The sequence below is a fragment of the Pezoporus occidentalis genome, unplaced genomic scaffold (genome assembly GCF_034315485.1).
Source record: "Pezoporus occidentalis ecotype Australia unplaced genomic scaffold, CSIRO_AGI_Poc_V1 ctg192, whole genome shotgun sequence".
Taxonomy (NCBI): domain Eukaryota; kingdom Metazoa; phylum Chordata; class Aves; order Psittaciformes; family Psittacidae; genus Pezoporus; species Pezoporus occidentalis.
The window spans coordinates 1,611,339-1,633,900 of record NW_026913771.1 but is presented as its reverse complement, the minus strand read 5'-3'; the positions used below and the strand labels follow the sequence as shown (position 1 = coordinate 1,633,900).

The 22,562-nt window shown below is 43.4% G+C and overlaps 1 protein-coding gene across 2 annotated transcripts in view; it reads left to right on the top strand.

The window, feature by feature from the left end:
- The first annotated feature begins 2,387 nt into the window (after nt 1–2,387).
- Nucleotides 2,388–22,562, top strand: part of CLTC (clathrin heavy chain) — a 33,628-nt gene continuing 13,453 nt past the window's right edge. Inside the window, exons 1-15 of one of the 2 annotated variants that reach the window (XM_062617143.1) lie at nt 2,388–2,670; nt 11,079–11,286; nt 13,376–13,644; nt 13,979–14,140; nt 14,922–15,035; nt 15,429–15,602; nt 16,445–16,642; nt 17,298–17,498; nt 18,099–18,251; nt 18,553–18,675; nt 18,961–19,098; nt 19,218–19,382; nt 19,469–19,649; nt 20,579–20,742; nt 22,436–22,561. In XM_062617143.1, coding sequence (XP_062473127.1) covers nt 2,629–2,670; nt 11,079–11,286; nt 13,376–13,644; nt 13,979–14,140; nt 14,922–15,035; nt 15,429–15,602; nt 16,445–16,642; nt 17,298–17,498; nt 18,099–18,251; nt 18,553–18,675; nt 18,961–19,098; nt 19,218–19,382; nt 19,469–19,649; nt 20,579–20,742; nt 22,436–22,561 — 2,418 coding nt within the window. In that variant the 5' untranslated portion in view covers nt 2,388–2,628. The remainder of the gene's footprint in view (nt 2,671–11,078; nt 11,287–13,375; nt 13,645–13,978; nt 14,141–14,921; nt 15,036–15,428; nt 15,603–16,444; nt 16,643–17,297; nt 17,499–18,098; nt 18,252–18,552; nt 18,676–18,960; nt 19,099–19,217; nt 19,383–19,468; nt 19,650–20,578; nt 20,743–22,435; nt 22,562) is intronic. The other variant, XM_062617144.1, reaches the window with a different exon arrangement.

Sequence of the window (22,562 nt, the reverse complement as noted above, 5' to 3'; positions counted from 1 at the left end):
GGAATGGAACTGCCACTTTTATCCATTTTACTTCTTTGTATGATTGTGGCTATACAGTCTTCATGCTCTACACATTTTCCTGAGCAGTGTATGAAGTGCTCTTTTAATAACAGAACTATCAGGATCTAAATTCAAAAGGACATTTGCCACCAATGTTCTCTCTTGCAGACAGTGTTGTTCCTGCTCTGTATTGTGCTGTACCATGTACAGTGATGCTTCTGGGTGAAGGTGTCTTTGAATGCAAAGTACTTTTTGTAGATGTTTTCACATTCTTGCTAACAATGCATAATTTTTGTCAGGGATGACTTAGCACTGTGTGTTTTCCATTTGGAAAAAAAACCCACAACAACCCAGCAGTCAATCCAGTACTCAGCAGTCAATCCAGTACTAGGTCCTGCAGGCCTGCTGCCCAGTAGGCTGGTTTTATGAATTTGATGACTGCTATTTTTAAAATGAATGCATTTTGGTCTGAAGATGTGTAGAATGTCTGTTTTCAAATGTGTAGAAAATACCCAGGGAAATAACTAGCTTTATTCCTCAATTCAGGTATATAAAAAAGAAAGTTGTGTTGCTTTGTCATCATAAAATTTGTTTCCTCCTCAGTAAAGAGGTCACCTTAATCTTAAAATGTTCCAGTGCTCTGGTGTGGAGCTTGTCTTGCTATTTTTCCATTTGTACTAATTCACATTTTATATAAGAGGTTAAAAAAACCTGGAAAAACTTACTGTCATTTTTCATGCCTCATTTGTGCGCACTGTTTGTCACCTTTAATTGCTTTTCAGGTAACTAGCTTACACTGCTGAAGTTGTAACTAAGCCTTAGCATTTGGTGTAAAACATTAAGCATTCCACCTCTGTACTGTGCAGGCTGTAGCTGATCATAAACTCTAGAACCACCTTGGGATTCTCTTCTGGGGAATATATGATATTATTCTTCACAAGGAAGGTGGATCTGGTAATTGTTCTTCTATCTGTGGTTGTACCTATTAAAATGAAAAAGCTGAGGCTGGTCTGCGTACTTGCCAAACCTCGTGAAGAAGGTGTGATTCACAACTCCAAGAGCTGGAGAGGCTGCAGCATTTACTGCCAGTTCCCTGCAGGGTCAAGTGCTGCCGTCAGCTAAGAGGCTCAACTTGAGCAACACCGCAATTGTCAACGGCCACGGGAGAAGCAAACAGCAATGCCAGTGGCTGCTCCATGTTTCAGAGTGTAGAAGCAGCAGGGAGGTTAATGCCCTTCTGTTTCCTAAGGGGATGTGTGAATCAATTATTCCTGGTTGCGATCAGTCTCTGTAGGAAGTGGCATGTTTACAATTCCTCTTCCGTCAGGCTGTTTATCCAGGTTCAGATGGAAAAGGGGTTTGTTCTTTCATGCTATTGCTCGGGCTCAGCATTTCAGAAGCCAGCTCTTTTCTGTGACTAAACCTATAGTCTGAATTTTGCTGTTTGATTTATATTTGCAGTGGTGTAGCCCCTAGCAAGTCAGATGGCATCCGCACTCCACACGGTATCTGACTTCAGGAGCTGTAATGCCCACTCTTGCTTGGGGCTGTGCATCTCTTGGCAGATCCTAATTTTTGGTTGGGTTTGGTATGTTTGGGTTTGGTTTTTTTTTTACTTAATCTGGAGGGAGGTTACCCTCCCCCTTCCAAGGCTGCTCAGAGGCTCTGAAATTGTGAATTCAGGCAAAGCAAAAATGGTCTGAGGAAATAACCATGAGATTGCAAAATAAGCAGAGCCTGGTGAGCTCTGCTGGGGTGGCCGTGCCTTCCAGCACATGCAGTCCCTTGGTAAAGCTTGGAATGCTGCAGTCCTTGAGCAGAATCCTTCCATGGGCTGGAGTAACAGTGCAGGGTAAACACAGGGGGAAAGCTTTGAGTTTTGTTACAGTACTGTACGTGTTCATGATGACGTCTTTCAGGCCATCCATCCTTGGGTTCCAGGGCCTGCAGGAGCCCTAGGGAAGGTCGGTGCCGGCTTACGCTTGCCGTTTTCTCTTCTAAATAAGAGTTGTAGTGCAGGGCACGGAACTCATCACCCCCAACCCCCGAGGGGTGCTGGGTGCGGCGCGACAGCAGCAACCCATGGAGCGGAGGGGGCCGGGAGGGGAAGGGCCGGGCCGGGCCGGTCCCGCCCGTCTCCATGGTAACCGCGGTCCTTCCTCCCCTCCCCTTCCCGGGCGAGTCACCTTGCCCGGCCGCGCTGTCCCCCGCCACGTGACCTGCCGGCGCGAGACGCGCGGAGCGGAAGTGACGTAACTCACCCCGGTCGCATGATGTGGCAAAAAAAAAAAAAAGGCCGCGGGGGGCGGGGCGGCGCGTGCACAAGTAGTCCCTTCCGGTGGCGGATCCTTCCGCCGCTCCCATTGGTCCCGCGGCGTGCGAGTCACGCCGCGCGCCTTGATCCTTCCGCCTGGCCTGTGCAGTTAAGGCCGGTCCCGGCAGGTGAGGGGAGCCCTCTTCCTTCCGCGGCGGTATCCTTCCGCCGGCGGAGGCAGCTTCCGTATCGCCGCAGCTCTTCACTTCTCGCTCCGCCATTGCGGCCCCGCTTCCCCGCGCCGCCCGGACCCCACTGAGCTGCGACTCCGGTCCGGCCTCGGACTGGAGCCCCAGCCTGCTGCTGCCGCCGCCATGGCCCAGATCCTACCGATCCGCTTCCAGGAGCATCTCCAGGTGGGCGCGGAGGGGCCTTGGGTGCTGGGGCGGGCCGGCCGCTCCCTCGGATGGAGGAGTCGCCCGGGGACGGTGCCTGGGCGAGAGGTCCTGGGCCTGTCTGCGATTCCTTTCTGATGGCCGGTGGGGCGGTCCGGGCCTCTCCGGCTGCGGGGCGGCCGCCCTCCCGCGGGCCTTGTCGGTGTCTGGCTCGTGTAGCTCTTTACCGCCTCCGGCTGCCTACCGCGCCGTCCCGAAGGGCACCTTCCAGCTCGCCCGCTGCTGCCTCCGGGAGGGCCTGGGCCGGAGGGGAAAAGCTGGGGCGCAGCGGGGCTCTTGGACAACCGGGAGGCTGTGAGGGGCTGAGGTGCGGGTCCTGCTGCCGGGCGTTGGGCATCCTGCCCTTGCCCGGTCCCCGCCTGGTCTCCCACGGTCGGGTGGCGGAGTGCGTCCGTACCGGTGGTGTAGGCGAGGCTGGCGCCGTGCCCATGGTAGCACTTGCTGGGCGGTGCGGCGGTGGGAGGGGAGAGCGCGGCTGGTTCGTTTTCGCTTCCGAGGAGAGAGCCCCTCTCCTGCGGGGCACGGCGAGCGGGAGTCTCGCTTCGGCAGGGGATGCGCAGGGCGGGAGGGATTAACGGGGTGACCAAGCTGGCTCCGGGTTTACTTGATTCAGTATTTTCTAATGAGGGTAGGAGTTCTTGTAGGGACCTAATAAATCATTTTATCGATGTTCTGACTTGTAATGACATCTTCCGTGAAGAAAATACACGTATTGCAGTGAAACGTGGAAGCTACTGCGGGCTTCCCTACAGTACAGCTGTGGCAGTGCAGGCACCCGAGTGCCAGGTCTGCACCTTCTGTCTAGTGCCTGCTGGCCTCCAACAAAGGCTGCATTTGGGCATCATTAAACCATAACCACATTCTAATAGGCTACTTCCATGTGATGGCCTTTAGTTTAACACAGCTGTCTAAAAGTGCTAATAACAAATCTAAACTTACTCTGCTGCAGGAATGCAAGATTATCTTCTCAAATGAGCACACACCTTTAATGTCTGTGGGTGAAGCTGGAGCACAGGGAGGGGTCTGGAAGCAGGATCCAGTTGTGCAATGTGACTTCCTATCTGACAAGCCTATAGGGCGAAGTATAAGAGCTGCGCTTATTGTCTGCAGTTGCTGTAGCTGTGATGGTGTTAAGCTTGGCTTTAGTACTGAGGAGTGTTTTTTGAGAAGCTGTCTAATAAAAGTTACCTGGACGTACCTAGGCAGGGTCCTCTGGTGCTGGTGTCTGTATGCAGTTTGTGCTTAACTAATGAGGACTGTGGTGGGCACTAACACAGTGATGGCTCTGCTTGTTTATAGTGACCTTTTTCTAACCCAGATGGAAAGAATTTAATTCATAGACACCTTGTTAAAAGAACAATTGCAAAATACTTTGCTGTGTAAATTCCCACTGTCCATAGTGCTGTTTTTAGATTTTAAGAATGCTGCTCTGATTGGTTTTTATCTAGCTAGGTAACTGTTGAGCATTTGGTAATTTTATTTCAGTATCAGTTTAAAACCAGGCCAGAATTCACAGCTTAGATGTAGCCCTAGACTCTTCTTTTGGGAGCAGCCATGTGTTGGCCAGAGCTTCAGATCTGAGCAAGCATCCTCTCCTGGTAGTGGTATGGCCTAGAACCGGGTGTTGAGAAGGCTCAGTATACTTGGGTGAAACTCATCCCTTTGGGTAGCCCAGCTCTTAATAAAGTATTGTAGGAATGTATCTATGATGCATTATTTAAGATACAAACCTTGCATGTGACCCACTACCAGGTCTCTAATGACATGAGTACTATCTGCTTCACTCCACAAGTACTGGTAGGGCCAACGCTGTTGTAGAACGTGACTGTTCTGACTAAAGGCTGATTTATCCATTTATTTGTATTTCTTCCCCTGTTCCTATTTAGTGTAGAGCACTGGCTTCACCAGTATCTTTTACAGGTGCATGTATAAGCTGGTAAGGTTTGGTGGATAGCGGTCTGGTCCTGCATGCATGTTGCCCAGAACCCTTCAGCTTGCTGTAGCTGCTGAACTTCTGCATTTTATTTCATTGAAAAAAATTCAGAGGAACTTGACTAGTCAGGGACGCTGCTTTCATCCTGAAACTTCTGACTTACTGTTGGAGTAAATGTTGAGCAGAGCAACATGGATGTTACTGCATTCTTGCTACCTAGAGCTCCTTTATCCTATTCCAGGCTGTTCATAGGAGATCCTCATGGACTCAAAATTTCTTGAACTGTGCCTGACCTACATTGTCTAGGAAACCTGTCATACAGGTGTTGTGCAACACTTGCAAGCTTGTAGTTGGTGCTTAACAAAAGACAAGGTATCCAACTGGAGCCATACTCATAAAAAGGAAGGTGATGGGTATGAAGGAGAAAGTTCTTGTTAGGCCGTTATTGAAAGGTGCTTTTAATTGATTTGGAAGACTGGCAGTCAGCAGTACATGTGGTATGACACTAATTCTCCATGGATCCACTACTGCAGGTCAGAACATAGTCATGTAATTATGTACAAAGCTTTCCTGATCTCCAGCTTGAGCACAGTTGCACTCCATGTTGCGCTGCTCAAGGTGCACTGGTGGTGTCTGTTTCTGTCAGTCTCTTGGCTGGGTGGTAGGGGAATGAAGAGGTGAAGGCTCCAGAAGCCCTGCACTGTGGTGCTCCTGAATGTCTTGTCTCCTGGATACACAGTACAGCATGCTTTGTGCCTGCAATTTGAGCTAAAAGTCTAGTTTGGGCAAGTAAGATGTGGCAAGTATTTAGCTTCTAGGGTTAAGTAAGCTTTCCGAATAGTTCCCAAGTGAAGTCTGAAAACATGTAGTCAGGCTTCAGGTTTGGTTTGTTTGTCCCGTTACATAGCTCCGAAATCTCAGTAGTTGCAGATGTGCAGGATGTTATCTGTGTATTGTCTATGGTAGATGCCTGCCTTGCACAAAAGAATATCAACAATACACTGTGCAGAAACCTTCTCCTTGGGAGTTTCCAAGGAAAAACTTGATTCCTGTGCTATCAAAACTACTGGACTCCTGTTATAAAGCTTTATAGTGCTACTTTTTTCTTTTCAATTAGCTGTGAGGAAACAGTCCAAGGGGTATGTAGTGGGAGATCAGAGTTCGGTATGTCAAGTGATTGCAAATCTGGTTTCTCATACCCAGGTTTTATGCATTCCATAAGTTGGTGACTGCATACTTGAGGGTGAAAGTAAACCACAGCCGCTTACTGTAGTAGGTGCACAGAGCTGTTCTAAGATAACAAGTTCCTGATGAGCGAGAAGGAGCCAGACTAGTTAGCAAGTGACAAACTGTAATTGCAAATTAGTTTACCCCACTACCCTGAAATATGTAAAAATTGACCTTGGGCCAGGCACACTGCTCTACTGGTGTGACTTCAGGCATCAGTGAGTGCTCCTCTGAACCACAGTGTGTTTAAAAGAAAATTGTAGACTTGTCTAGACGGTATGGAAACCTGTCAGCTGAGGCTGTGCACTTGATCCTGAGACAGAACTACTCTTTTACGTACGAATGGGGTTCTTGTACCTATTGGTCATTAATGGCACAAACTTGAATGGCAGCTGTGCTGATCTAGTGTGGTGGTACTTGGATGGCTCTTGGAACTATAGCTAGCTATGGCAAAGAGCTAACTGAATAAAACTGGATAGCATGGTATAATAAAACTTAGAATTTTGCTACTTCACTCTAGCAGTGACAAACAACAAAGTTCTTCCATGTATTTTGCTGGCAGTGAGACTGTTTAATATATCCTAAACCACTAAATCTCTGCTATAACAGTATTAGCTTGAAGCAGTTAAGTCTTTTGTTAGTAATTTCGGTCAGGAATCAGATGCCTGCTGTGCTGAATGCTGTTTTGGTGGGGTTCTTGCCTTCTTCGTCTTAGTGGATCTGAATTCCTAAAACCAGCGAGTTTGGAGTGTTCTTGCGGATGGAGAATCTGTAACAAAGAATGCCGTGAAGAATCAAGGTGCCTTGAGCTCTGTGTGTGTGTGTGTGTGTGTGTCAACTAATTGGATGGGAACAATTAGTTAAGTGATTTAGAAGCTATTCTTCCTGGTTTGGCCCTCACAGCAGGTGCTGAAGTCAAGAGGCCTGCTTGTCTAGGTGGGGGTGCTCATTAGCACTTTGTGCGGGGGTGGCTGAACCAAAAGCCAGTGGTTCTGCACTCAAGTGGCTTGTAGCTGCAATAGTCACAACACAGCTTGCCTGGTGCTGCTGAGACCGGATGGCTACCTCAGCCCGTTGAGGGTGAGGCAGAAAATAGGAAGGATATAGAAGAGCTCTTGAACATTATAGAGGTCTCTTATCTGTTGAAAACATAACTTCCTAGCCTGTCACAAACACCAACTCTTACCTTGTACTGGTAAGCTTGAAGTACTTTGGAGCCATTGACTGGCTGTGGAGCTCATGTTACACTGATGTGTTTGCGGTAGCTCAAACAGATCAGTGCATATACAGATCTCGTGTGGTGTGCTTGCTTTGCTCATTTTCACAGATGGAACTAAACGAATGGCTTCAATGTAGCCAGGTGTCTGCCTTGTTCAGTCAAAACTGGACAAAGCATGGTCTTGCAATAGAGCTAATGTGACTCAGTGCGCATCAGGGAGCTCTGTGCTTCTCAGGGGCGCTTTTCTGTTGACTATTTTCCAGCTATGTGATTTCTAGCTGCATGTAGATAAGGAGTCTCTGGGTAGAGACTAAGCAGCTGCTTGTGGCTACAGGAATGGTGGTTATATCCTGTTGAGTGTGAGAATCGAGGTGAAATGTGTACTCAGCAGTTCTGTGCCCTTCCTTGTAGGCAAGGAGAAATTATTTGACAGCTAAGCAAACTGTGACAAGAAAGCAAATGTTCCAGGAAGGGGTCAACAAAGAGACTCTTGTCAGCAGTTTTACCATGCAGTTTGGTGTCAAACATGCATGTAATAGGACAACTTCTCTGAATAAATTACCAAGAACCTACTTGAATCATCTTCCAGAGAAAAAACGATTTTGCTAATCAGGTTTTCACTTACTATGTTATAATGATTCATGTCTCAATGCTGTTGAGATAAATGCCATCATAGAATGTGATGATTCAGTACAGCCTGCAATTGACTGAAATATCCAGTCTTGGGTTAGATGAGCCCTTCAGGGTGACATATCTGCTGAACTGAAGAGATGCTGCTGTCTCTGGCAACCTGTTTTGTGATTCCACTCTAATGGAGCAGCTAACTCATAGAACACTTTCTTCTCAGCATGCTTTCAGGAGACTGGTATAACTGAGCTTTCTAACAGATGCTGGTGTAAGCTAACTTGCCCTGTAAACTGGTTGCCCAAGCACAGATAGCAAGTTCTGGTTTTGTATCTGCTTGAAAGCCAAGTAAGTGGTTTTCATAGTATAATGTAGGAGTTTTTTACAATTCCTTGTTTTTCTTCCCCAGTCTTTTGTACTTGCTTATGAGCTGGTGAAAGGTGGTGGACCTAAATGAATGCAATATTAAACGTTTGGTATGTTTTCCGTTTGTGGTCAGAGGAGAAGGGGTAGAAAATCTGCCATAAAGCCCTGTACTCTCAGTTGTAGTGCAAACTCAGGAGTTTGCCTGTGGAGTAATACTGACATTTTCATAATAAAAGAGTATCACATTTCCTGATAGTAATCTTACTCTCTGTTTGCTTAGCTTTATAAACACTCCTGAACTTTAGCCTGTGTGGGGGAGAAAAGAACCTATACTTCTGGGAATGATCTATACTCACATGAGTTCTGAGCATCAGATCAGAGTGCAGTCAAGAAAAGTTACCATTAGCTTTACCAGGTGAGCAAAGCAAGTGCCACTCTTGGCTGGTGAGCCCTTGTGTAATCAAATGCAGGGGTTGTCATGGATCAAGTCAACTTCCTGCCTTGGTGCTTGAAGCAACTTGGTTCATATGCTTGGATCTGTTGAGGTTAAAAGATGAGATCTTAGCAGAAAGAGCTTGTGTACTTAAAGACCTCACTAATGGTCTTGCCTCCATAAGAAAGCTTCTCCAAGCTTTCTTCAGAGCTCCAGTGCCAATTGAGTAAATCTTTTCAAAGAAATATCTAGCCTCTGAAAATGCTGTCCTTTTTAAGTCCCTCTTCCACTACTGACTAGGGTTGGATACCTCAGATGGCAGTTTGATCATGATTAAAATAAATCTGCCTTACAGTATCCAAGCAACTTTGATTCGGAGGTTATGTCTAGGCCTTCCTGAGGAGGTCTGCCATCTGCTAGGACTTACTGCTTTGATTTGTTCTGTCCACAATGCTTGTTTGCATAGTGTTGTGAGTTACTGCCAGGTGGAGGGAGTACTTGGCACTCTGAAACTACCCTCCTCTACCAGTTACAAGGAAACTGAATACTTGGTAAGTGATTTTGCACTTGTTATGCCTGCAGCCCTAGCAAAAATAAACACCACATCCTAATAAGTCTCTCCAGCTCTATCAGATGAAACTGTTGCATCCTCAGACCTTCTCTCCTGAAGGGTTTGACTGGGTTGCATATAGCCATGCCTGGCAGATCTACAAACTCTCTCTACTAGAAAACACTATCCTTTTAAATAGCTGTAGTGTTAATAGTCTTCTCTTGGAAGAGCTGATAAAACACTGTCTTTCACCTGAAAGTTTCTTGGCTTTATTGTCAGGTGGATGGATGTAAAAAGAGTTGTTTCTGAATGAAGCCATTCACTGTGTTAAGTCACAGGAAGTGTAGATATTCTGGTGTGGAAGAATGGCTAGTCAGTTGTGGTAACTAGCTTGATGTCTGATTTCAAGAACTACATTTAAATCTGTTCTGCTTATAGTCTTATCTCAAAATCTTCTGAAAAGGAAAAGCTGCATGACCTTAAGTCCTGTGAGTTAGTTGTGAAGTGAACCCTTAAACGTTAGAGACCCTGAATGTGGTTTTGCTGTTGTTGAAACCTGACTGAAGAGCTTCAAGTGGTGAAGTCCTCACTTAAGAGCAAAGTCGCTTCAGTGAAATAGTGCCTTTCAGGAGAAAGAACTTAAATGCAGTGTTACCAAAGAACCATACACAACCCCTGTGAATTGTCTAGAAATTCTCTCCTTCAGCAAACCCAAGGAATTAAAACTGACTTGCTTTAGAGTCTCAGCTTTAAACTGTCCCAAGATGTAGCTGTCTTGATTCACTATGTGGTATAGGTCATACTTTGGAGTGCTCTTTGTGAAGCTTGTTCTGTTCACTGGGTGTGACACGGCTTAGACGTTCCTTGCATGTGCTGCCTAAGAGCCATGGCAAAGGGGAAGTGTAGTAAAACACCCTCTTTATCGGAAGCTGCAAGTAGGCAGGAACAGAGCAGCTGAGGCGTGGTCACCTCAGAGCTGGCACAGAGCACAGCTGATAAGAGCCTAGTGTTTTGCTACAAACTAGTACAAAACTAGTACTAAAATGGCTTTGAAGGTCTGGCCCTTCTTGGGAGACCTTGGGCTTGAAGTTGTTTCCCAGAGAGAAAAGTATTCGAAGTATTAAAGTGATAATTCCTGCAGCAGTAGAAAACCGAGCTTGAGTTTTTAAGGTGTATCCTCCCAGAAGCGGGGTATCTGGATGTGCAGTGAACTGTTCTGCATTTGCACTGTTAAACATGGAATAAACTGTTTCACTGCTGACATCCTAACACACTAGCCTGTTAAAAACGTGATGAAGGGCTCCTACCTAAACTGTGTTTTATTACAAGCTGTACTAAAACATAATTAAAAGGGATGCATCTAAAGGTTTACAGAAGCAGACTGGCTTAGCAGAAAAGGAGGTGGTTTACTGGTATCTTCTGTGTGAAGCATGATTGTGCATGAGCCATCTCTAATTTCAATAATATCCGTGTCATGTTAGCTCTGCCTCCTGGGTGGTATACAGCCTTGCTGCTAGACAGGACTAGGCTAATTGCTACACAGGTAGCTATTTTAACTCCACAAGGATAAAGATAAAGCTCATTCCCCTCACATGTGATGTTAAGCTTGAAACAGTGAGAGCTGCCAGGCTCAGTGGAGTAAGTTAGGACTCTGGAAGCAAAGCTGGTGAGTGACTACTGAAGCTGCAACTCTAGCACAGCTACCAGGAGCAGGCAAGCTCAATGTGCCTCAAACCATATGAGGGGCCCAAAAGTTGAGTTCTCAAAACAGGAAGTTGTAAATGGACGTTGAAGACAAGGCATCAAGCATTTGAATGCTGAAGGGCTTCTTCAGGAAGCTTGCTGGGCTTAATTGAAGAAGCACAAGAATTTGTGTGCCTGCCATTTTGCATAGTATGATTTTATTGTTAGGAAAAGATGCATGAAGCCTTGTGTCTCTTGTGGCTTTCACAAAAGCTGTTCATGGCTGTATTGAAGCAGTAACATAATGCTAAGCCTTTTTTTCTTTCTCTTCCAGCTCCAAAATTTGGGCATCAACCCAGCAAACATTGGGTTCAGCACTCTGACGATGGAGTCTGACAAATTCATCTGCATAAGAGAGAAAGTAGGAGAACAGGCTCAAGTGGTGATCATTGACATGAATGACCCCAGCAACCCCATCCGAAGACCAATTTCAGCTGACAGTGCTATCATGAACCCTGCCAGTAAAGTCATTGCATTAAAAGGTATGGTATGGAAGTCTTGATAAAGAAATGTCTGAAATGGATGCAGAGCTTTCTGTAAGACTAGTTTATGACTGACTTAAGTCTCAGGCAGTTTATGTGGGAGGATCCTTTACTACTTCTCCGTAGCTTATTGGGAGCTCAAATTTAAATCGTTTTAAGTTACTCTGAAGACAGCTGGGCAGTAAGCTTCAGTTGAAGTTTTCTGGTATTTGCTCATCATTAGGATGAGGGTTTGTTGCTTTGGTCGGAACGCTTACAGCTTCTGCGCCGGGAGAGCTGGAAGGGAAGTGTAGGCTCAGTTCTGGAATTATGCTAGAGGGAAGTGAGAGCTGATCTCCTCAGTGTATAAGGTCTGTCAACTAAGCCTCTCTTTACAGAGAGGAAGACTAAGACTGGGGAGGAGGGGAAATATTCCTGAAGGCCTTAGTCTGGCCTTGCTGGAAGAGGCTGGTGTACCAGTCTGCATATTTATTATATCAGTCAGTGATAAGAAGAGTTAAACTATGCAGGAAAGACTTGTGTGCTGGATAAAGCACAAGGTCAGCTAACTTGCTATCTCTGGTAGTACAGAGAACAAGCATTCCTCTGGAGTCTCTAGAAATCTCAGTCTCTCCCCAAGAAGCCTTAAATACTGTCACTCTAGAAATGCATGTATTGCTAATAAAAAGATATATACGTATTCAATGTTGTCTAAGTTTGACTTAACTGTGCTACTGTTTTGTCACGACTTTAATGCTTTCTTGTGTGTGCAGATGGTGAGTTATTTCAATTAACTGTACTAGTTCCTTTTGTGTCTTATGACAAGAAGATGCAGAATAAAATGGCTCAAATCTATGGTGCACATGGCTGAACAGTGGTGGTTAAGCAGCTGAAAGCCTAAAATTCAGAGGCTTTTCATGCCCTCCCAAACAAGGAAATCCTGAAGATTCAGAGTGTACTTAAGCTATAGGGATCTTGATTTTAAGCTTTTTATAATCAGGACTGACCCTTTTGACTTAAGTCTAAATTTTGCCTCTTCTACCTTGCAAATCATGTAGAATACATGTTCCCTGAATGTCATTTCCCTTCACTGTGGAGGTCCAGATGTACTAGATATAGAAACAAACTGCTAGCCTGTAGCCTGAGTAACTCTGTTAGACAGCCTTCTTCAAGCCCTGGAGAAACTTCTGGCTCTGCATCTTGGGTCAATAGCAGAACTAATAATGTCTTCTAACTAAACTAATCCTTGGTGAGTGAAGGCACTTGCCTGTATGGCACTGTGACTTTATCAAGCCAAGTACAGTTAGTAACTGCAGCAGAAATTCTGGCCTGCACCTAGTTTCACATGGTCTTTTATATTCACCTTGGGCTACAGGAGCATGTGCTTAAATAGCTGTCTCCTAAAACTAGAAGTTGGTCAGAACCTTCCTTACCTTCTCAACAGGAAAAAATAATTTCTTATATGCCACTGTGTTGTAAAAACTGGTAGGAATTTCTGCAAGTGGCTGTTCAGGATGTATGTATGCACCATTCGGTGTAACTAGGAGAACTTTTCCTCTTACCTTCTAGAGCTTGTGTTGGTCCCTAGATTCCTTTCCTTGTACAGTTTGTTAGCCTGGTTTGCAGCCAGTAGCTATGTATCCCATTAGTGCAACCCAAGGGTTTTGGTTAATGGATCAGTTATGAAAGCCCTCTGCTGACTTGACTGTTCCATGTTGTGCTTTTCTTATACTTAAAACAGATGTGGACATAGTTTTTAATGGCACTGGCATAGCCCTCATAACTTTCAAGAGACTCAGCATTATTGTAGCTTGGTCTTGATGTACATGAAGTATTGTACAACTTGTTTGTGTAGCTAAAGCTCTTGTCTCCTACCAACTTGTATTCCACATCTGTTTTTGTTGCTCAGTAGTGACAAATTGATAAAATTAGCTCTAGGAGTGTGGTCTGGTTAAAAGTAATGGCTGGTCACTGAAGATACTGCCAGTATCTGACTGCTTTCTTGAAGGAATTCATGGGGGGTTCAGTGTCATAGTGCAGCTCATCTACTTTTAACCAGTGCTTGAAGGAACAGGTGGAAACTAACCTGGCTAACAATGTTGTTTTCTAGCTGGGAAAACGCTTCAAATATTTAACATTGAAATGAAGAGCAAAATGAAGGCTCATACAATGACAGACGATGTCACCTTCTGGAAGTGGATCTCTCTGAATACTGTTGCCCTTGTAACGGATAATGCAGTCTACCATTGGAGTATGGAGGGAGAGTCCCAGCCTGTGAAAATGTTTGATCGCCATTCTAGTCTTGCTGGCTGCCAAATCATCAACTACCGTACTGATGCTAAGCAGAAATGGCTACTGCTAACGGGCATATCTGCACAGGTACCGTGCTACCAGGGAGGCCTGCTGTGGAAGCCCACAGCTTGTCTTGTTTCCTCCTTCTGTAGCAGCAAGACTGATAGGGATTTTTTTCTTTCTTAAACATTGTTGGGAATGTAAATGTTTGTCTTAATCATCAAATAATAAACATAAATAAGTCAAACTCTTACAGTAATGGTATAAGCATAGTACAATATTCAGTCTTAAGTGATGCCTGTGTAAGAGAAGCCTGGCATGGTACTTCAGCTGGGTATGACAACATACTTACCAATGCTAACTTTAATGAAATTACTGTCCGAGTGTGTGTTACCCCTGACTCTTGTTCTGTCTTGTCTAGCAAAATCGTGTTGTGGGAGCAATGCAGCTATATTCTGTGGATAGAAAAGTGTCACAACCAATTGAGGGACATGCGGCTAGCTTTGCGCAGTTCAAGATGGAAGGAAATGCTGAAGAATCTACTCTCTTCTGTTTTGCAGTAAGAGGGCAGGCTGGGGGTAAGGTAAGACTGGCTCTAAATATGTTGTAATCTTTAATGACTAACCCTGGTTGTCTGCTCCCACAAAAACAAGTGGTTTAATGCACGAAGTTGCCTTTAGGAAAAAAGTGAAGGACTGTGTCAGTGTAATATGTATGAAAACTGGTGCATACAGAGCTTTACAGCAGGGACTACCTGATGTAGCAGGAGCTGTTTTGAGCTCATGAAGTGGCATGTCATGGCCAGCCTAATTAGCTGTTTGAAACATGTGACTCTTGGCTTCACAGGCTAAGCTTAAGGGAAAAGCTGTTGTAATCTTTCTTTGGTGCTGATCCCCAGTATCAGGCTTAACTTATTTCCAAATTACTGGATGAAAAAAATTAAACACTAGTGACAAGTAACTAGTGCTCTAATACTAACACTGGAATTAAGTGAGCTACTCTGTGACAGCTAAAACAGGAAAACCAAAGCTAGATTCAGAGAAACATCCTCAGGACTGTCAGTGTGGAGTGTTAACCATGTTGAAAGAGTGTGTGTAAAGTGACCTAACTGAATCCTTAAACTTCTGAGTAGCTAGGAGTAACTAAAGATCATGTTTAACTGTTCCCCTCATCTATGGTACATGAATACAGTATGCCACACTTCTAGCCAGTAAAAATATTTAGGAAGACTGATTTAGTTTATCTTTTGCATAAGCTTGGGATTAAGGCTCATCAGTGAAAGAATTGCTGTATCCTCATTGTTGAATCTATTGTTACATAAATTAAGTACAAGAACTAACAGACTAATCCTATCTGTTGCATAGCTCCATATCATTGAAGTTGGCACACCACCTACTGGGAATCAGCCATTTCCAAAGAAAGCAGTGGATGTCTTCTTTCCTCCTGAAGCACAAAATGACTTTCCTGTTGCCATGCAGGTATGACAGCTGTAAACAAGAGACAAGAACAAGTCTAGTTCTCTTGGGCGATGTGACACTGTAACAGGGCACTGAAAAGCTGGATGGCCAGTATATTGACCTGAGGCTTGGCACTAAGCAGGTGGAATGCTCCTGCTTCAGTGGTGTTAAGCAAAGGTGGCGACTGAGGCAGCATTCAAAGGCAATGTGTTCTTATTTATGGAAGAAGTATTAATGTATTTTTAACTGTATGTCAAGCTTATGAAATATTGTTCTACTGTGATAGTACTCTAATATTAAGTAAAAATATAACAGCACTTCTAGTTGTCCAGAAATGGCACAGCTGTGTGCTGATTCTTTGAAGTACTTAATTGGTTTTGTGCAATACTAAATTTGCTTATGCCTGTTTTGCAGATCAGTGACAAGCATGATGTGGTGTTTCTCATAACAAAATATGGCTATATCCACTTGTATGACCTGGAAACTGGCACCTGTATCTACATGAACAGAATCAGTGGAGAGACCATATTTGTTACAGCACAGCATGAAGCAACAGCTGGAATTATTGGCGTGAACAGAAAGGGACAAGTAAGGAAGCTTGGCTGGGAAACCACTTGTTTAGCTAATCCCACTGGCCCTTAATGATACACTGTAGGGTTTATATCAGTGTATAAAAGATTCCAGAAATTAACAAGCGAGATTAATAGCGTAAGGAATATAGTAGTAGTGGATAGTTGAACAGGAGTGCAGCTTATCTGACTTCTAATGTCTTCTACAATTCTGGTTCTGGTTGCATAATTTTGGGGGTTTTGTAATGGCAGTCAGTGAATCTAAACAAATCTAAACACTGTCTTGCTGTTGAGAATGGAGCTAGAATACACCCATCTTCTGGTGGCGAATTGTATCCTCTTGCAGAGCACATGCTAATAGAAGTCTTTAATATGTTAAGTTTGAACCCTGTGCTCAGAACATCTGAGGCCTGACAGGGTTCTGAGCCCCAAATTTGCTACCTCATCTGCATACACATCTAAACTAACACTGTACATCCACTAACATTGTACAGCTAGGCCTTTAGACTGAATTGACTGCAAAGGTTGGTGTTGAGTGTGGGTAGTACAGAGTAGAAGACTTGTCCCTAGTTTATCCTTAGACATTGAGTACAGGTTACAGAAAGACAGTACTTATATTCCTGTATTTCTGACTGCTGTAAATACCTCAACTTAACTTAATCATCTGTCTTGATGCAGTATTTGGATCTAGAGGCTCTTTCTAACTAAAGATCTGTTTCTTAAATAAAATTGCAAGACTGCAGTTATCAAGGGATGGAAAGTTTTCATGTATGCCGTACCTTTCCTCTTGGAGGTTAGCTTAGCCTTGGCTTGTTCTTTGTGTTTGGATTAACTGGAAATTTTCCTTGATGATTTATTCAGGTGCTCTCAGTGTGTGTGGAAGAAGAGAATATTATTCCTTATATCACAAATGTGCTGCAGAATCCTGACCTAGCTTTACGAATGGCTGTCCGCAACAACCTGGCTGGTGCTGAGGAACTCTTTGCCAGAAAATTCAATGCACTGTTTGCACAAGGGAACTATTCGGAGGCAGCAAAAGTGGCAGCTAATGCCCCAAAGGTAATAGACTGATATTCAGAACAGTGCTGAACTTTACTGGCTTAAGCTTCGTGCATCAATAAAGCTTGCTGAATTTCCTAAGGGGCAAGACTAGAATCTCATTACTGCTCCTGTCCTAATGCAGTACTTAAAGTATCTGGGAAGAACCTGTATGTTATGTGCCGAGAGTACTGATTGTATGCTGGAAAGTTTTAAAGCTTGTATGACGTCTGTAGAAGGGGAAAGGAATAAATAATGAAGTAATGTCTATATAAGGCTTAATGTAAACATTTCCAGTGATTAAATAAAGTCTCTGAGAAGATAGCCTCTAGCTGGGGCTGCATCTAAGGATAAAAAGAACAGACTAAGAGATTAAACTCACATTAGAGGAACTTGCTTGCAAGGACATGGTGTCTCAGTTCTGTAGGAATGTCTCCCAGACTTAAATCTGCATTGCTGCTGAAACAAGTTCAATAGGTTGCTATTGCACATCTTATGTTGGATCATCTTGAAGTCAGTGTCTGAGCCAATGTTCAACTGTACTGCTTCTGACTTATTCTGGGCTGGCAAACAGTGTCACTGGGGCAAACATTTGTAACCTCAGCTCTTTGGAGGAACTCTTGCTAAGCCACAGTAGCTGAACAGAAAACTAAAATGCATCTGTTATTTCTGGCAGGGAATCCTGCGTACTCCAGACACCATACGCCGGTTCCAGAGTGTTCCAGCTCAGCCAGGACAGACTTCCCCTTTACTCCAATACTTTGGCATTCTGCTTGACCAAGGGCAGCTGAATAAGTATGAGTCGCTGGAGCTCTGCAGACCAGTGCTTCAGCAGGGCCGCAAACAGCTCTTGGAAAAATGGTTAAAGGAAGATAAGGTAAATTTGAGGTAGATTTCTTTAGAGCTCTGGAAGGAAAGGGGCATACAGGCTTGTCAGCCTCCTCCCCTCCCCAGGAAAACTCACCCGTTCAACTCGTTAATGTGCTGGTGAGATCAAGCAGTTGAGCAAAGTATGTTCACTCTACCTGTATCTATGACCCACATTACTGCAAGAGAATTGAATATTCCAAGAGCTTCAGTCATTCTGCTTAAAATTACAGCAGGGTAACAGTGTGAAAAGCTGCTTGAACTGCTGCTCTTTCCCAACAACTTCAGGCTTGTGTTTGGATACTGTCTTGCATATGCTTTGAGCTGTGGTTACATTTCTGTAATTAGGTGAAGAAACATGCTGATATAATGTATCACCTGATTCTTTTTAGCTCTACAAATACAGTACTGACTCCTGTAGAACAGCGTAAAGAACGGAGTCCACTAGATCACTACAGAAAGAGGCAGATAATGCTCTCAAGCTGACCCCTATGGTTTGGTTTTGGGGGTTTTGTTAAGAAGTTCAAAAGGAAGACAAATGAGGAAGATTGTATTAATGCGTTGCATGGCATGGTCAGGGTGGACTGACTGTATTTATATCGTTAAACAGCTGGAGTGCTCAGAGGAGCTGGGAGACCTTGTAAAATCTGTAGATCCTACACTAGCACTTAGCGTCTATCTGAGAGCCAACGTACCTAACAAAGTCATCCAGTGTTTTGCTGAAACGGGACAAGTCCAGAAGATTGTTTTGTATGCTAAGAAGGTGAGAGGAAATTAAATTGCCACATCTGTCCTGTGATTAAGAATAACCAGTGTATGTTCTGAAGTGAGTAAAAGGAATTGTGGGGGAATCTGAAAGTCTGTGTAGTCCCTACTTTGGCCTAATGTTTTGTTATGAATAATTACTGATAGACCTCATGCGTGTGTCCTTTCATACTTCCCTATGTACCAAATGAGGAAATCCTGTCTGGGTTGTGTAAGCTACTGACAGTAGCTTTTACTGAGCTCTCTATTTAACAAGGTGTGTGCTCTTGTTGAGTAGTTACTTTTCATTATCTCTTCAGGTTGGATATACTCCAGATTGGATTTTTTTGCTGAGGAATGTAATGAGAATCAGCCCTGATCAAGGACAGCAGTTTGCACAAATGCTTGTTCAAGACGAAGAGCCTCTTGCAGACATAACACAAGTAAGTAACTATTGCTATGAAATGTTAAGTTCAAGGCCTTAAATTGGTAACGGTGTGGTTTCTCACCACAAGAGAAAGAGGAAAAAAAAATTATATAAATTTTTTTTTCAAACTATGAGTTTAGATTTCCCTTATCAGGACAATGCTGTTTCTTGCTTGTTTTTAAGAATGCTAAATGGTAGCTTATTTCAGTGCCATAATGAAGACTTTGGCTTTGGGAGCTGCACTTGATGTTACTTTGTGTAAATATGCTTCCAGCTTCTAATAAAGCTTAATTTTTTCCAGATTGTAGATGTCTTCATGGAATATAATTTAATTCAGCAATGTACAGCCTTCTTGCTGGATGCACTGAAGAATAATCGTCCCTCGGAAGGCCCCCTGCAAACACGTTTACTTGAGATGAACCTCATGCATGCACCTCAGGTATGTTTTCAGAATTACTAGATCAGGCTTGCTGGTGGCTAGACTGGGTGCTGTGTTGTGGTCCATATTAAGTGTTAGAATTCAGGATCTAAATGAAAACTTTCTATTATTCCTTCTAGGTTGCAGATGCTATACTGGGAAACCAAATGTTTACTCACTATGACCGGGCTCACATAGCTCAACTGTGTGAGAAAGCTGGCTTGCTACAGAGAGCACTTGAACACTTCACAGACTTATATGACATCAAGCGTGCAGTAGTTCACACTCATCTTCTCAATCCTGAGGTATGAGATCAAACGTTCTGAGTCTACGTTTGACTTCAGTGTAGAGTGTTCTACTCGGGCCTAAAATGCCTTCTGTGTCTTTGCAGTGGTTAGTGAATTACTTTGGTTCCTTATCAGTAGAAGACTCCCTGGAGTGTCTGCGTGCTATGTTGTCTGCTAACATTCGTCAGAACCTGCAGATCTGTGTCCAGGTAGCTTCAAAATACCATGAACAGCTTTCAACACAGTCACTTATTGAGCTGTTTGAGTCTTTCAAGAGCTTTGAAGGTAAGTTTGTGCCCTTGCCTCTAGCAAAAGGAGCTAGTGCTCACTTCATCAGACATGTGTATGAAGGATTGTCTGTTGAAATCCAGAAAACCAATATTGAACTTAAATACCTAGGCCTGAAAACTGTCTTGAAACCTGACTTAAACCTTAAAGTTCGCCCATTAACAGGGGCACCAATAATCAGTGTTGCATATTTTGGTTTTATGAAATGTTACCAAATAGCTTGGAGCTGTAGACAGCCTAAAGAGTTAACTGAAGAAGCTGCTGGTCTTTGTCCTCTGTCCAAAATGGTCATCTTAAATTTGTGTAGCCTTTGGCTTTCAGGCTTTTGTATTTCTCAACAAGACTAGTTGTGTGTAATCTTGTCAGCATGGCAGTATGTTGGTGGTTAAATCTCTGCAGATGTGTGGCTGAGTGAATCTTTCTTGACTAAGTGACTTGGCTGTCACTTATCTAAAGTAGTCCAGTATTACATGGCATCAGCTTTCAGTGAACTCTAGCTGTGGGTCAAGGCAAGCAGCTTTTGCACTGTGTGTTTTAGTGAAAGGTGTGATGATAGCTGCTGGGCACAACTAATTTTGGTTTTCTAAACTTTTCCTTGCCTCCTGTGTGGTGGGTGTATGGAAGGCACGTGCTGGATGTTTTATCTAAGCTGACCTATGACAATTGGTGATACATCAGTATTGACGTTGCATGTAACACATTAGTCTGTATAATACGTGGAGAGCAACAAGAAGCTCTGCTAGGGTAGTCTGGTGTTCCTAAAACAATTACAATGCTTGAATTTTTCTTTTTCAGTTCTTCTTAAACTTCTGCAGTAGTCAGATTCAAGTTTTCATGTATTTTAATTTGGAAGCCTTGCTTAAAAGCTAGCGGTGATCAAAATCAAATGCTTTAGCAGAATAACATGGTGACTCTTTCCCTCCGAGGTTTGTTTTATTTCCTGGGCTCTATTGTAAACTTCAGCCAGGATCCAGATGTGCACTTCAAATATATTCAAGCTGCGTGCAAGACAGGACAAATTAAAGAAGTGGAAAGAATCTGCAGGGAAAGTAACTGCTATGATCCAGAACGTGTTAAAAACTTCCTCAAGGTAATGCTTGGGTAGCATTGGACTGTCTTGGCCTGTTTGGGGTTCTGATAAAACATGGTGTGTGTCATCAGTGGAATGAGGCAGCTGTGTGAAAATACAAATGAGTCTTAATCTTTGTGCTTAAGGATCCATCTGTCCTTTTAAACCAGAGGTATCTACCCTGTCGGCAGTACCTCTTAATGAAGCCTGAACCTGGAACAATACCTAAAAAATGGAGAAGCTGTCAGATCAGGTCCTTGCTGCTCTTAATAGGGTTAACCTGGCTTGAACTCCCAAACTGTAGTGACAGCACCAGCTCATCTAGAACTTGTTACAGATGTCTGCTATAAAGTAGGAAATGGGTTACTTGGAGGTTGAGAAAACCTTAATGAGTTCGTAACTTTATGTTTATTTACAGTGTAATCAGCTTCAGCTGAGCAGTTACAGTAACAACAAGTGAATTGTGTAAATTAATTCCATAAATGCTGTCAGAGTTCAGGGTTGATCTATCTCACTGTACGTACTTGCTGAAATTTCAGCCAAGTGAACCACACTTTAGCTCTGCTAGGATGTGCCAGTCAGTGTAAGTACATAACTGACTTGCTAGGATTTGGAGCATTGTTGAAACATTTCTGAAGAGTGAAAAGAAGATTGTGTGCTCAAGTTCAGACTCTGTAGCCTGTTGCTAGCGCTGAGCTTATTAACAAATACAACACTGCTAGGAATAACTGAGAAACAGTGTGGGAGGGAAAAAGTTTTATCTGGGAACATTTCCTGCCTTCGTGTTTGTTGGTTACATAGCATAGTCTTGGATTTTGCTGATCATATCTGAAGATGGCAAAACTCTTCAAATGAGAATTCCATAAAAATAACCTGGTGTCACTGAGGTGTAAGGTATGTCAATTGATTGAGCCACCTAAGATGTTATCAAGCTGTCAAACTCCTGATGAAAGCTATTGTTTTTTGTGCTGTTCCATGTCTGGAATGTGCAGGACATGTACCAGGTAAATCTCCCAGTACAGGCCTTCCTGTGTAAAGTCCTTAAGTGTAATTGACATGTAGGATTATATTCTGGGATGTGCATGTTCGAATAAGTGATCTGAAATAATGCATCCGGAATACTGTCTGCCACATAGACTAAGCTTCTGTACTGTAATCATTGTATAATCTTATGCTGAAAGTTGGAATGCTTTTAGATACCTAATCTGATTAGCAATTTAAGTACTACTGCTACTAGCTGGAGTCTTACCATTATCTATATCCGTAGTTAGAAGGTATCACAAGATATATACAGAGTTGACTTTGAGTGCCATATAGCTATTACATTAGGAGCCACAACTTAATCTAGTTTTGGTTAAATTCTTTTGAAATCCCAGAGTGCTAATCCTGCACACCAAACATCAGTGGCAACTAAAAATGCTGTCTATAGCTTAGGCTTGTAATAGTTGTATGTGTTGTAAAACTTTGTGGACTCTGCCATGCAAAAGAGCAGGGTTAAACTTCAAAAAGCTTCTTGCTGTAGGCCCTGAAGTGGGTGTGAGTACTCCTACTTGCTCCCTATTGCAAACAATTAGTTGAACAGTAAGTTGTCATTACTTGGTTGAGTGTTGAATTTTGGCTTTCCAAATTCAGCTGCTTTAACAGTTTAAGTGACTGTATTTGTCTGTTTAAGCCAAAGAACAAAACCAAATTACTAAAGCTCTTCTCTTTATAGGAAGCTAAACTCACTGACCAGTTGCCACTCATCATTGTATGTGATCGCTTTGACTTTGTGCACGACCTGGTGCTGTATTTGTATAGAAATAATCTCCAAAAATATATTGAGATATATGTACAGAAGG